This window comes from Eumetopias jubatus, unplaced genomic scaffold, assembly GCF_037043125.1.
Source record: "Eumetopias jubatus isolate StellerSeaLion01/CBP00866 unplaced genomic scaffold, mEumJub1_p1.0 scaffold_3, whole genome shotgun sequence".
Taxonomy (NCBI): Eukaryota; Metazoa; Chordata; class Mammalia; order Carnivora; family Otariidae; genus Eumetopias; species Eumetopias jubatus.
Window position 1 is genome coordinate 160,592,403 of NW_028274809.1, and position 15,203 is coordinate 160,607,605.

The 15,203-nt window shown below is 35.1% G+C and overlaps 1 protein-coding gene across 3 annotated transcripts in view; it reads left to right on the plus strand.

The window, feature by feature from the left end:
- PIBF1 (progesterone immunomodulatory binding factor 1) overlaps positions 1-15,203 on the plus strand; it is a 231,209-nt gene that overhangs the window by 135,671 nt on the left and 80,335 nt on the right. For all 3 annotated transcript variants that reach the window (XM_088021857.1, XM_088021859.1, XM_028106141.2), the window contains exon 14: positions 8,009-8,111. In XM_088021857.1, the coding sequence (XP_087877983.1) occupies positions 8,009-8,111 (103 nt within the window). The remainder of the gene's footprint in view (positions 1-8,008; positions 8,112-15,203) is intronic.

The following is a 15,203-nucleotide window of genomic DNA, read 5'->3' on the forward strand; positions in this document are numbered from 1 at the left end:
GATGCAGAGTTCATCACACAGTGCCTGGCATATAGTGGGTTATTCAGTAAAGGTTAGTTAGACCCATTAAGGTTTCCTAGAGTAAATTGCACAGTTGACTTTATTATAATTCTCAAATCAGGCTTACTCATATTTTGAAGTTTCAATGGAGATAATCAACAATAACGAGATATCACATCAAACTCTTGCTGGGACAAAGTTGTGGTAGGTTAAAAGGGCTTATACAATGAGAGTAAATTAAAATGAAATGGGCTCTTCTTGACTTGACTAAACTTGAAAATCTGAAGTAATGTTTTTGTTTCGGTCATGATTGTTTTGAAAATAGCAAACAAGATTTTCTGGTTACATGTTTTGGTTATGCTCTTTAACCTGCAGCTTAAATGGGTAACACCCAGGCAGTAACGTGGTCTCAGTGTGTGCTTCTCTGTTTGCTTTGGCAGATCTGAATGGATAGCCTTTTCTGAAGGTTCTAAACTTTCAAATGGCAAGATTTACTGCATACTGTAGACCTTTTGTTTTAGTTTCCGTCTAGTTTTATAAAACTTTAAGTTGAAACTCTCACAGTAGATTGAGCTTTATAATAAAGGAAAAAATTAAAGCAGACGAAACTTTTTTTCCTCTAGCAAACTTTGGTGTATAATGAAAATTTGGTTTTCTCTCTTTATTCTCATGTAGATGAGTTCTCATTTTTGTCCTTGGGGAAAGTTGTACTTACTTCATTTGGGTTGGTTTTAGGAATAGTCCTTTAAAAAGTACTGATGTTCTATTCATTGTTAACTGGAGAGTTTAAACCTGTAGAAGAAACTAGGGAAAGTATCGTATGACTATAGATAGTCAGCATGAGACCGCTGTTTGGTTCTCAAGAATTTACCAGCAGAGCAGTAAGTACAGGCACCAACCTGAAGAGTTCTGAAGCTGGAATCATTCTGGCATTGGTGCCCTTTTATTGAACAATTTATTTTTTATGCCATACTAATAAGAGACAGACCTCTGACCTGCTAAACTTGAAAAAGACCAAAAAGCCAAATGTTATTTCAGACAAGTAACTAATTAGCAAGTCACTAAATAAATGCACTTACTTATTTGGAGTTTTGACAATACTAAGAAAATCATACCAAGATTGAAGGAATTGGGACAGAACATCAGTCCTCCATTGTGCTTTGACATCTCAGATATAGATGAAGATCCTCCATGTCCACATTGGCTGGGCTACACTATTATGAAATTATATGTAATAACCAGCAGTGCTACTGCCATTGACAGCTCTAAGAGAATAACTTTCATTTGGAGTCAAGAAGTGATAAGGGAGCTAGGAGATAACCCTGATGAGAAAATTTTACCAGCTAACAGCTGAAATTTTTGTTTAATATTTAGATACAAAACTGTACTCTTGTAGTAGTTTCTAGCTGATGTTGAACTTAATCTTGGTGCAGGTAAAAATCACATGGCAATGAATATAATTACAAAGAAGTATTGTTAAGTTGTACCTATGTTAATGTCCCAACACATAGCCTGTAAAAGCGTGCTTTCTTGAGTTCAGTACATTCTGTACAAAAAAAATAATAACCTTTAGCAGGAGTCATTTTTCCTGACTGTATCCATAGTTACTTTTTGTAAAGAACTTGGGAAGGACTTGTTTTCATTCTATGTGCATTGTGCTTAAAGAAACATAAACTCAGCTATATAGATGAGAAATTCTTCATTTGTCTTGCTTTGAATTTCAGTTAAAGTGAATTTCTTTCTTCCCACTTCTAACACCCCAGATTTCTACACAGAATCCACTTATGACACCAAATCATTGACCACAGCAATATGCCGCATTTAAAGATACAGGAGATTGAAGTATAGAAGACATAAACTGATACCTGTAATATTTGCCTGCTTTTACTAACTTTATGCACATTTTTATTTCAAGTTCAGTGCTTAGATGCTGAGCATTAGTCATGCTTTAATATTGAAACTCTGCAGCCTAAGAATATGGTTTCTACCAGTGTGTTCATATGAACAAAATTCACTTAGAACAAAATCAATCCAGAAAGATTTAAGTGTGTACTCTGTTTAGCACATGCCACTGTTTAGCACACACCATAAGACCGTATCTTCATGTAAGTTGCATCTGTTGGGAAAGAAAAGATTAACACACATGAAAGAATATCAAGAAACATTGAAAAATATATAATTTAGTGCCATATTGTATGCTAGACTGTGTCAGAGAAACAGAGATCAGTGAAGACTAGCATGGTCAGAAATAGAGGAAGTGGAACTTGAAGGGAAATTTAAGAAAAAGTTGGGTCTGGGTCGCCTAGGTGGCTCAGTTAGGCATCTGACTCTTGATCTCAGCTCAGGTCTTGATCTCAGGGTCCTGATTGGGCTCCACGCTGGGTGTGGAGCCTACTTCAAAAAAAAACGTTGGATCTGTCAAGCAAGGAAATAACCTGTCTTCTTCAGACTGGGGGACCAACAGAGGTATAGTGGAAGGAATATACAAAACATGTTTATGGGACATTAAGAAGAGTAGACGTTAATGGAAAATAAGTTGGTTCAGTTGAGATTACAGAAGGCCTTGATATTTTTAAATAATTTAGACAGAGTAGAATTAACCATGTAGGTAAGATTTGAAGTGGGTGAGAAAAGGACATAAATATCACTTCATTAAATAAGAAATACAATGTCTGACTGACATATGAAAAGATGTTTAACCTCACAAGTGAAGAAATTTAAAGTAAGATTCTATTGTTTATATAAGGTTATTAGCAAAACTTTTAAAGATTGATTATGCCCATTGTGAGCTAGGGTATGAAGAAACAGGAGGTCTTATATAAAGTTCAGTCATTCAACAGTTTATTACTGAACACCTCCTTTGTACCAGGTATTATTCAACGTACTTTGACTACATTCAAGAACAAAATAAATAAAAATCCTAGTCCTTGGAGAACTTTCATTCTAGTTCATGGGAATTTAAATTTATACCAGCCTTTCAAGGGGAATGTTTGAAAATCTGTAATACAGGGGCACCTGGGTGGCTCAGTCGTTAAGCGTCTGCCTTCGGCCCAGGTCATGATCCCAGGGTCCTGGGATCGAGCCCCGCGTGGGGCTCCCTGCTTGGCGGGAAGCCTGCTTCTCCCTCTCCCACTACCCCCTGCTTGTGTTCCCTCTCTCACTGTCTCTCTCTCTGTCAAATAAATAAATAAAATCTTAAAAAAAAAAAGAAAATCTGTAATACATGTGTGTTTGACCCTATCATTATGCTTTCTGAGGACATGGAAGCATGAGGAGTGCAAAGATATATTTACGTAATTATTTAGAACTTTCTGCAGCATAAGGCACTGTTGTGAATGCTGTAATTGGATTGTCTTTTTATTATTGAGTTATAAGAGTTCTTTAGGGGCGCCTGGGTGGCTCAGTTGGTTAAGCGTCTGCCTTCAGCTCAGGTCACGATCCCAATGTCCTGGGATCGAGTCCCGCATCAGGCTCCGTGTTCAGCAAGGAGCCTGCTTCTCCCCCTCCTGCACTCCCCCCACCACCACTTGTGCTCTCTCACATTTGCTCTCTCTCAAATAAATAAATAAAATCTTAAAAAAAAAAGGAGTTCTTTATATTTTCTAGATACAAGTCCCTTATCCGATACATATTTTGGAATGTTCCCTTCCGTTTCATGTGTTGTCTTTTCACTTTCTTGATGGTGTCTTTTGAAGCACAAAACTGTTTAAATTTGATGCAGTGCAGTTTATCTAATTTTTCTTTTGTTGCTTGTGCTTTTAGTGCAATATCTGAGAATCCTTTGCCAAATCCAAGGTCAGGAAGATTTACTCCTGTGTTTTCTTCTGAGAGTTAATATTTTAGCTTTTACATTTAGGTCTTTGATCCATTTTGAGTTAATTTTTGATATCATGTGAGGTAAGCATTTTGTAATATTTTTAATGTGGCTCCTAAAAACTTTTAAATTACATGTGTGGCTTGCATTATGTTTCTATTGGACAAAACTGGCCTAGACCAATGGTCTCCAGACTTTTTGATACAATTCCCTATTGGGAAAAAAATAATTGAGCGTTCACCTACCAATACATTTATATATATTTACTTATCAATTACATACATGTATTATCACATGAATAACATGTACATTAAAATATAAAACCTACATAGAAAATTAAAATTTTAAAGACACTTGGAACTCGGTGGTTCAGTCGGTTAAGTGTCTGCCTTTGGCTCAGGTCATAATCCCAGGGTCCTGGGATCGAGCCCCACATCAGGCTCCCTGCTTGGTGGAGACTCTGCTTCTGCCGCTTCCCCTGCTTGTGCTCACTGTCTCTCTCTTCCTCTCTCTCTCTCTCTCTCTGTCTCTGTCAAATAAATAAAATCTTTAAAAAAGTAATAAAATTTTAAAGACATTTAATATTAAAATAAGTGTAAGAAAAATTTCCCACACTTCAATGGATTATTTTGCACATAATTGCTTTTGGAGACCACCAGTCTAGACTGTGATCTTAACTTTATAATTGGCTCAAGTCTTCTTCCTTCTCCACAGTGTTGACAGAGAACTGTCTCAAGTGCAAATCTGAGCATGTCATGCCTAACCAATTTAAGGATAAAATCCAAACTCAGCTTAACATTTAAGGCCTTTCATCATATATCCCTTCCTTTGTCTCTCTAGCTTCAGCTCTCACCACACGCCATGTGTTTTCTCAATCCATACCATACCCCCGCACATCATCCTTTACCTATGCTTTTCCCTCTACCCAGAATGCTATTTGCTTCCTCACCAGATTAGTCAGTCTTAGTTTTCATCCCTCAGTGTGCCCCTTCTTAGCATTTAACACACTATGGTAATTTATTTGCTCATCTTCCTCAGCAGACTATTAGATCCTCCAGGTAGGCACTGTGTATTCCCAGTGCCTATTTAGATTACAGGCTTTTTATAAATTTTGTTAAAAGAGAATGTTCTTGAATGTCTTATTGGATGAATTAATAAATAATGTTTCTTCTAATTCAACCTGCTTTTCTACAGTCATTGATATTTGTGAGGAAGAAAAAAATGCTAATATTATAAGCATTTTTGTTTAATTGCAGGTATGATAATGATGAAAAATTGTATGTCTTGTTTTTCCTGTGTGTTCTAGATTTCACAATATTTTGTTTTCTTTTTCTTCTTTCTTTTTTCCTTTTTTTTTTTTCTGTAACATCTGTAATCCATGGACTAAATGGGTCATTTAGGACAACCTGAGAATCTTAATACCATTTCTGAAATGTCTTAATACCATTTCTGACGTGTTCTGCTGTCTTTACAATGACTTTAGGAGTAAAAGTAAATGTTTTATTTTTTTTTAAGATTTTATTTTTTTATTTGACAGAGAGATAGAGAACACAAGTAGGCAGAGAAGCAGGCAGAGGGAGAGGAAGAAGCAGGCTTCCCGCTGAGCAGGGAGCCCAATGTGGGACTCGATCCCAGGACCCTGGGATCATGACCTGAGCCGAAGGCAGCCGCTTAACTGACTGAGCCACCCAGGCGCCCTAAAAGTAAATGTTTTAAATGTGATCTGTGCATCAGTTGGAGACCAGTTGTACAACAGTGTCTTCTACATTATAAGCATTATGTGTCATAAGTGAGATCAACATTCATAGTAAAAGTCACAGTCATTTCTGTCAGCATCAGTTCCTAGAAAGTTTTTCTAAATAAAATGGTTCTATACTAGTAAGTAGAACACTGTAAAACACATTATGAGCTTTCAAGGCATCAAGGTAACTTCCTTCTCTTTAGAGTTGATTTTCCTCTCTTAGAATCCTCAACTAAAATCAGGCCAATTCTTAGTAGAAGGAGGTAGCCCTGGTATTAGGGCATAAGCACCAGCATACCAAGAATTTCTTGAATTCACTACTTTATGTCATGTGATATTTTGCATTGATAAGTGGTATCACACCATATCTGCATAAGAGCATTATGCAGTGTCCAAACAAAACAAAAAGCACCCAAACCAAATGAGCTACTTACTTTTATTAAACGTGTTGTCTTCAAGTCATTATCTTCCTCAAAATGTTGGTAATGGGTGACCTTTGCATCTGATTATTTTCTTGCATCCCTTTTTCTTCCATTTCATATCATCCGCAACTGTTTTCTGTGTAATAGCATTTGATTGTGTTCATTGTTCCATACTGAGCATTACACAGATATGGTCTGTACCTTCAACATGCATTTACTGAGAAATTACCATGTACGAAAAGAACCTCATGCTGAGTTCTGTGAGAGACAGAAAGATGGAAAGACTTATTCCTAACATATATGAAGGATGGGAGAGAAAATGAAAATATGAATGAAGATAACTCAAAGAATTTTATATTAACTTCATAAAAAACAGAGTTAATGATATAAAGTACAGATATTTGCAAACATATAATAAATCCAACAGATTAAAACTGTAAACATAACATAAAATAAGCATTAAGACTTATTTGTAGAGATCTTATTTTAGGGTCAAATTTCAGAGAACTTAGCATGTTTTAGATTGGGGGATAGAAAATTGTGTAGCCATAACTGTAAATATCTTAAAAACCTATAGAAGAAAGTAGCTTAGTGATTCCCTACAGATGGGCAGGAGGATGGGGAACAAAGCTAATGGGGAAGATTTTTTTTTGTGATGAAAATATTCTAAAATTGGAATATAGTTGCATAATTGTAAACGTACTAAAAACATTTAATTGGACACTTTAAATGGGTAGACTTTGTGGCATATAAATTACATAGCAGTAAAATTCTGTATCATTTTTAAAGCTATTTTTTATAGAAAATGATTGTCAAAAAATAAGGACTGTCTTTTCCCTCTCTAACTTCAGCTGATTATTAAGGCAAAATCTTATGCCAGTAGAAACTTAGATATGAGCATATCTAAACAAGCTGCACAATTCACTATATAAACTTTTACCACAACTCATCTTTTTCATTTGGGATAACAAGTTCTTAGAAATGGATGTGTAGGAAGATGTTTAGCATTATTTTCAGAGTTTTGTCTGCATTCCTTTATCCAATGTTAGGAAATATTAAAAATATAATAGAATTATTTCTGTTCCATAAATAAATAAAATAATTTTATTTAAAGTGAAAATATTTTATTCCATGTCATTGTATAACATCTCGTCTTCTCAGATTCCACAGATTTTGCAGTTCAATAATAGATAACTCCTCTGAACGTGAAAATATGATAAATAGGAAATTTTTAGTTTTTTGGAATCACAGAGAAGGTCTTCGGAGCAACATGTCTTCCCAACATTATTAGCAGTTCTTTAAAGAATTATACCATGTTTTTTTCCCTAGTAGGTAGGAGAAATGATTTTATAGTTGAGCCTTTTTTTAATTGTGTCTTAAAAGTGGAATTGGGGCATTTCACATTTAATGTGATATTAAATACTAAAGGTTACATACACTCAGTACAAGTTGTGATCATCATGTGATGGTCAAAGTGTGATCTTTTAGTACAGAATCTTCCTTTACTATAGACATTTCCACTTTTCATGCATCTTTTCCATCTCTACTTTCAATAGAAAATCTATTCAGTTGTTTTTTGTATAAAATGCATTTTGTTGTCTGAGGTAAACACTGAAGCTTTTCAAAGTACAGACTTATTATTGTTTCAACTAATTGCCTGATTTGTTTGTAAATGGGAAATTTTTATAAAAATGGCGAAAAGCTGTAAATTGCTATCTTGTGGTCTTTTCAAGCAAGTATAATGTAGCTCTCTACTTTTATAGCAAGGGCTAGAAACCATTACTGCAGTAATCAATACATCACAATTATATTATTATGGAGATTTTAATGTTACTTTCAAAATTCTGAGCTGTTGGGATATTGGTCTTCCACTGTTGACACCTGAAAATATTTGACTCCATATTTTTTCTTTAAATATTTAAGTGTTACTAGGAAATGGCAAGTCAGTTTTCAGGCATACAAACACATTTTTAATATTTTAGAAAACATTCCTCTTTTTTAAGCATTAATTTTCTTATTTCATTCACCTAGTGTCCACTTGGCAAGAAGAGTGCTTCAGTTAGAAAAACAAAACTCGTTGGTTTTAAAAGACCTGGAACATCAAAAGGAGCAAGTAACACAGCTTTCAGAAGAGGTAAATAACTTAAAAGAAACACATATTAAGAATCATGGTGTTCATTTTAATTCTTTGTCACTCCTTTGTATATTTTCTGAGCAGTTTTAAAATAAGCTGTTTGCTAGTAGAAAATGATTTTACAACTTACGAAACTAACTTAATGTTAAAGCCTTATAAAACAACTCATAGTGTATGGCAAAACTAAGATCAAAAAAAGAGATTAAATGCCCAGACTAAATATAAATGCAGACTAGACAGACAAAGCTTTGATTTCTGAGAATATCAACTGGCAAAACAAGTTTGGCAATTTCAGGTAGCATTTTGAGTTTTTAAATAAAACCTCATTTTTTTTATTTTATTTTAATTCCAGCATTGTTAACATACAGTGTTATATTAGTTTCCAGGGTACAATATAGTGATTCAACAGTTCCACATATTACTCAGTGCTCATCATAAGTGTATTCTTAATGCCTATCACCTATTTCACCCATCCTCCCACCCACCTCCCCTTTGGTAACCATCTGTTTAAAACCTCATTTTTGTTTGTTTGTTCGTTTATTAACATATAATGTATTATTTGTTTCAGGGGTACAGGTCTGTGATTCATCAGTCTTACACAATACACAGCACTCATACAACACGTACCCTCCCCAGTGTCCATCACCCAGCCACCCCATCCCTCCCACCCCCTCCACTCCAGCAACCCTCACTTTGTTTCCTGAGATTAAGAGTCTCTTATGGTTTGTCTCCCTCTCTGGTTTCATCTTGTTTCATTTTTCCCTCCCTTCCCCTCTGATCCTCTGCCTTGTTTCTCCAATTCCTCATATCAGTGAGATCATATGATAATTGTCTTTCTCTGACTGACTTACTTCACTTAGCTAATACCCTCTAGTTCCATCCACGTCATTGCAAATGGTAAGATTTCATTTTTTGATGGCTGCATAATATTCTATTGTGTATATATATATATCACATCTTTATCCACTTGTCTGTTGATGGACATCTAGGCTCTTTCAGTAGTTTGGCTATTGTGGACATTGCTGCTGTAAACATTGGGGTGCCCATGCCCCTTCAGGTCACTACATTTTAAAACCTCATTTTTAAAATTGGTTTGCTTTTTGACTTTTTTGATGAAAAATTATTTTTCTATTAAACATACTTAACTTGGTATTCTTTTTTTAAACTTTTTTTTAAGATTTTTATTTATTGATTTGACAGAGAGAGAGAGACAGTGAGAGAGGGAACACAAGCAGGGGGAGTGGGAGAGGGAGAAGCAGACTTCCCGCTGAGGCAGACGCTTAACGACTGAGCCACCCAGGTGCCCCTTAACTTGGTATTCTCAAGCTCTCACATTATTTGGTAGATGATAGTCCCAAATTATCTTTTAAAAATCAGATTCATATTTATTTTCTTCAGCCTTACATTACATCATTTAAAAAAACGTATATATTTTTACATGGTGTTTTTAATTCTTTTATTTAACATCTAATTACATTTTTCTGTACTTCTGAAATTCAAATAATAAAACAGTTAAAACCAAAGATGCCAACTCATTAGGATTCCTTTTACTTCCTGAGTTTCAGCATAACAGCTTTATTATGTTAATGTTTTAAAACGTGGATCTTACAATAAAGGGATTTTTAAAGACATATATTAAAAACTATTAATATATATGATGTAGTCTGTTTTCTGAAGGACCTGTTCATATTTATCTTTATAGTGATAGTGCCCTCTATTAAAGTACTTTTAATAATGTAACATTAGGAGGATTTTTATACTCAAATTCCAAAAGACCAGAAATACTTCCTATCACTCCAGTGCCTGACATGTAGTTACACTCAGGATGGAAGCAATGTGGTGCTGGCAGATGTTAACCACCAGCTCTCCAGGCGGGAGCATGAGAGAAGCTCTGATTGGTAGCATTTGCTTGTGTCCCCCCTGTGACTAACTCTGAGCTGCCAACATCATGTTCCTGAACACAGAGTAAAGATGTTCAGTAGCGCACCACTACATAATGTTTCCACTACACAGATACGGTAGACACAGATAAACTCAAGAGCACAGCAAATAGTAAAACAATTAAAAATCAGTGAGTTTGAATATCTGTTCCCTTTTTTAAATAAAATTGATTTTATCATACATTTAAATAATTTTTAATAATGGTTGTGTTTAACATCCGGCTCGCAGAATTCCTAAAAATTTACCAGTTCGCCATCACAAACTGCAGGAAGCCAGCTCCAGCACAGCATGGAAGGATAAATAAATAAATGATTAAAGAAACAAATGAGAGGTTAAAGAAACATGTTTGCTAATATTTTATACATCCCTCATGTTTCTTTTAACTTCAGAATGACCTATCAAAAATATTTCTAAAAAAAGCTAAACTACATACACATTTGTGTTGGATATGTGTGTCATAATATTACTTAAAAAAAATAAAACTTCCTGAGTACATCAGTTAATTAAAGTAGGAATTTCTTTTCCTTTGAAATAGGAGTTTCTAAACAGCACACAGCCCCAAATTGTATGGGTGAAATGTAAGAAATTAAGTATTCTTGTAATGAAGTATAATTAACTTTTTAACTTTTTATGAAACAATTTTAAAACAAGCTGTTGGCTTATATTGAGAAAAAGATTTAAAAACTGAATTATAGGGGCACCTGGGTGGTTCAGTCAGTTAAGGGTCTGCCTTCAGCTCAGGTCATGATCCTGGAGTCCCAGGAGGAGCCCCGCCTTGGGCTCGCTGCTCAGCAGGGAGCCTGCTTCTCCCTCTGCCCCTCCGCCTGCTCATGCTCTCGCTCTCCATCGCTCTCTGTCTCCCAAATTAATAAATAAATAAATACTGGGGCACCTGGGTGGCTCAGTCGTTAAGCGTCTGCCTTCGGCTCAGGTCATGATCTCAGGGTCCTAGGATCAAGCCCCACATTGGGCTCCCTGCTCAGCGGGAGGCCTGCCTCTCCCTCTCCCTCCCCCTCTCCCCCTGCTTGTGTTCCCTCTCTCGCTGTGTCTCTCTTTGTCAAATAAATAAATAAGATCTTTAAAATAGATAGATAAATAAATAAATACTGAAATATATGTGATATGAAATGATACGAAGCCTAGAATTTGCTTTTAAATATCCCATAAAAAGTGGGGGAAGGACTCATAGATAAAAGAAGAATTTCAAAATATTGATCATGTTTGAAGCTGGGTAAAGGTTACATATGGGTTTGTTATTCAGTTCTGTACTTTTGTGTATGTTTGAAAATCTTTCATAAGACATTGGAAGAAACAATTAGTAACCTTATATTAAAATTTTTATGGCTATCATAGTGTATAACCTTTCCCTTAAGATTGAAAATAAAGTATTATAGTTTGAAATATTCCATGGATTTAAAAATCTGTTTTCTGTCTAACAAAAATTATGTTGTTTAAGTTGAAAATAATTATATAAACTAATTAGCTAAAAGATGATAGTATTAGAATGCTTCTATAACAACTGACTATGCGTGATACATGGTGAAAATAATTGAGAAGGAAATTCTCTCAGGATCTATAGTCTTTAAGTAGTTTATTTAAACTAGCTTGGAGTTTTGAGGGGTGCCTGGGTGGCTCAGTCTGTTAAGCTTGTCCAACCCTTTATTTCAGCTCAGGTCATGATCTCAGGGTGGTGAAATCGAGCCCCACGTGCTCAATACAGAGTCTGCCTGAGATTCTCTCTCCTTCTCCCTCTGCACCTCCCCCCCCCCGCTCATGCTCTCTAAATAAATAAATAAATAAAATCTTTAAGAAAAAAATAAACTAGCTTGGAGTTTTAAGAATAACACATGGATGAAACAAATAACTAAAGCAATAACCATTGAATTATATATGTTGTTGAGAATATATCTGAAATTAAACATAAATGAAGTGCCAAAATGAGAACGCTAAAAAATATTCAAAAGAACCATTCCTTTTATAGTAGCTTTATTGAAGTATAATTAACATACAGTAAGCCGCACATATTTAAAGTGTACAATATGATAACTTTTGACACATATGTATACCTCCGAAATCATTACCAAAATGAAGATAATGACATATACATCAGCCTAAAAGTTTCCTTTTGCCCCTTTGGAATCTCTCCCAACCATCCCTATCCCCAGATAGTTCTCAAGCATTCTGTCACTGTAGACTGGCCATGTTTTACATTTTATATAAACAGAATCATGCAGTATATATATATATATATACACACTCTCTTTTTTTATCTGACTTCTTTCACTCTGCATAATTATTTCAAGATTCATCCATACTTCTTTCCTTTTCATTGCTGAGGAACATTCCATTTATGGATATACCACTGTTGTTCATTCATTCACCTGTTGATGGACATTTGGGTAGTTTGCAGTTTTTGCCTACTACGAGTAAAGGTGATCTGAATATCCATGTACAGTCCTTTTATGAACAGAAGCTTTTTATTTCTTTTGAGTAAATACCTGGGAGTCGACTAGGTGGATCTAATGCAAATGGTTAGGTATCTACTTAACATTTTGGGAAACTGCCAAACTGTTTTCTGAACGTTTTTGCCATTTTACATTTCCACCAGCAGCGTAGGAAAGTTCTAGTTCTTCTACCGCCTTGCAAAAGACTTGATATAGTCAGTGTTTTTAATTTTAGCCAGTCTTATGGGTATATAGTGGTCTCTCATTATGGTTTTAATTTGCATTTCCCTAATGACTAATGATACTGAGCATCTTTTCATGTGCTTCTTTGCCCTCTGCTCTTCTTATTGGGGGAAGCATCTTCAAAATTTTTGCCCATTTTATCACATTGTTTTCCCATTATTGAGTTTTGAGTATTACTTATATATTCTAGGTACAGGTCCCTTATCAGATATATGATTTGCAAATATTTTCTCCCACTCTTTGGCTTGTTTTCCCATCTCTTAGCACTGTTTGAAGAGCAGTTTTTATCAAATCCAGTTTATCAGTTTGTTCTTTTATGGATTTTGTTTTTAGTGTTGTATCTAAAATATCTTTGCCTGACCCAAGGTCACAGGGTTTTTGTCTTGATGTTTCATAGTTTCAAGTCTGTAATCCACTTTTAGTTAATTTGTGTATTATATGCAAGGTATAGATTGAAATTCGTTTATTTGCTTATTGAAATCAAATTATTCTTGCATCATTTGTTGAAAAGACCTTGTTGGAAATCAGTCATAAATGTGCGAGTCTGTTTCTGGACTCTCTGTTTCCAGTTATCTAATATGTTTATCTTTATGCCAATACTACATTCTCTTGATTACTGAAACCTTATAATGTCTTGAAATTAGATACTGTTGGTCCTCCAACTCTGTTCATTTTCAGATTTGGCTATTTTGTGTCCTTTGCATTTCTGTATGAATTCTGTAATCATTTCTACAAAAAGTTTTTTAAAAAGCTGCTGTGGTTTTGATTGGATTGCATTGAATCTATAGATCAAGAGGGGAAAGTTGAAATCTTTTTTTTAAAGAGCAAATTTTTTTTTTTTTTTTTTTTTTTTTAAGATTTAGGGGCACCTGGGTCGCTCAATTGGTTAAATATCTGACTCTTGATTTAGGCTCAAGTCACGATCTCATGAGTCATGGGATCAGGCCCCACATCAGGCTCTGCGCTCAGCGGGGAGTCTGCTTAAAGATTCTTTCTCCCTCTCTCTCTCCCCCAGCTCACTCAACCCCTCTCCTTAAGTAAATAAATAGATAAATAAATAAATACATAAAAAGATTTATTTATGTATTTATTTATTTTAGAGAGTGTGAGCAGGGGGAGGAGCAGAGGGAGAGGGACAAACAGTGCAGTATTCATTGTACATTATTGATAATAGCCGAGATATAGAAACAACCTAAGTGTTGATCAATGGGTGAATGGATAAAGAAGATGTGGTATGTTTACAATGGAATACCGCTCAGCCATAAAAAAAGAATGAAATCTTGCCACTTGCAACAACGGATGGAGCTAGAGGGTATTATGCTAAGTGAAATAAATCAGGCAGAGAAAGACAAATACCATATGATCTCACTTATATGTGGAATCTAAAAAAACAAAACAAATGAACAAACAAAACACATGGTCATGGAAAAGAATGTTGGTTGGCAGCAGAAGGGAGTTGGGGATGGATGAAATAGATGAAGGAGGTCAGGAGGTACAGACTTCTACCTACAAAATGAATAGGTTGTGGGGATGTGGTGTGCAACATGGTAACTATAGTCAGTAGTATTGTCGTGCATATTTGAAGGTTGCCAGGACAGTGAATCTTGAAAATTCTCATCACAAAAGAAAAAAAATTTAACTTTTTATGGTAACAGATGGTAACGAGACTTATTGTGATCATTTCAAAATATATACACGTGTCAAAACATTACGTTGTATACCTAAAGCTAATATAATATTGTATGTCAGTTATATCTCAGTTTTAAAAAAGGAAAAGGGGAAGAAGAGGGGTGCTGATGTGGGGTTGAAAATCTAGGCTACATCATAAAGCATACCATGTTACCACCAGAATTGCTGCGCCTTAGCTACCTTGAATCTTGGTGTTTGCTTTCTCTTTCTAGTCATTCAGTAAATATTTCTCAGACTCCTACTGTCTTCAACCACTGATGAACAAAAGAGGCATGCTCTTGCCCTTTTAACATGTACAGCCTTGTTCACAAAGGCCTTGTCTTCTAATCTAACCACTTAGAGATTTATCTGTTATAACTTAATTTTAGAAATCTTATCTAGAAAATGGGATATGCACGATCTCAAGTGACCAAATGGCAAGGTTTTAGTTACTTGAAATTCTCTACCTAGGAGGCATTTAGCAGAATCCAGGTCATTCGTTACAAAACTTTAGATTGCCAGATTTGAAAAAGACTATAGGATGCATGGGTAGAATAAAGTAGAATTCTGTGTACTAACCTTAAAAGACATCTAAACTATATTGATAATTTTTTTCCAAAAAAGAAAATTGCAGGATAATTTGTATTGTATTTCTCTATATTGACCTTGAGTGTGTATGTGTCTGTCTTTCTAGGGATGGGATTGTGTTTCTGTCTAAGCATAGAGAAAAAACTTTACATAATATACAACTGTCATGCCAAGGGCACACAAATACCATTAGTATTTGCCATATGAA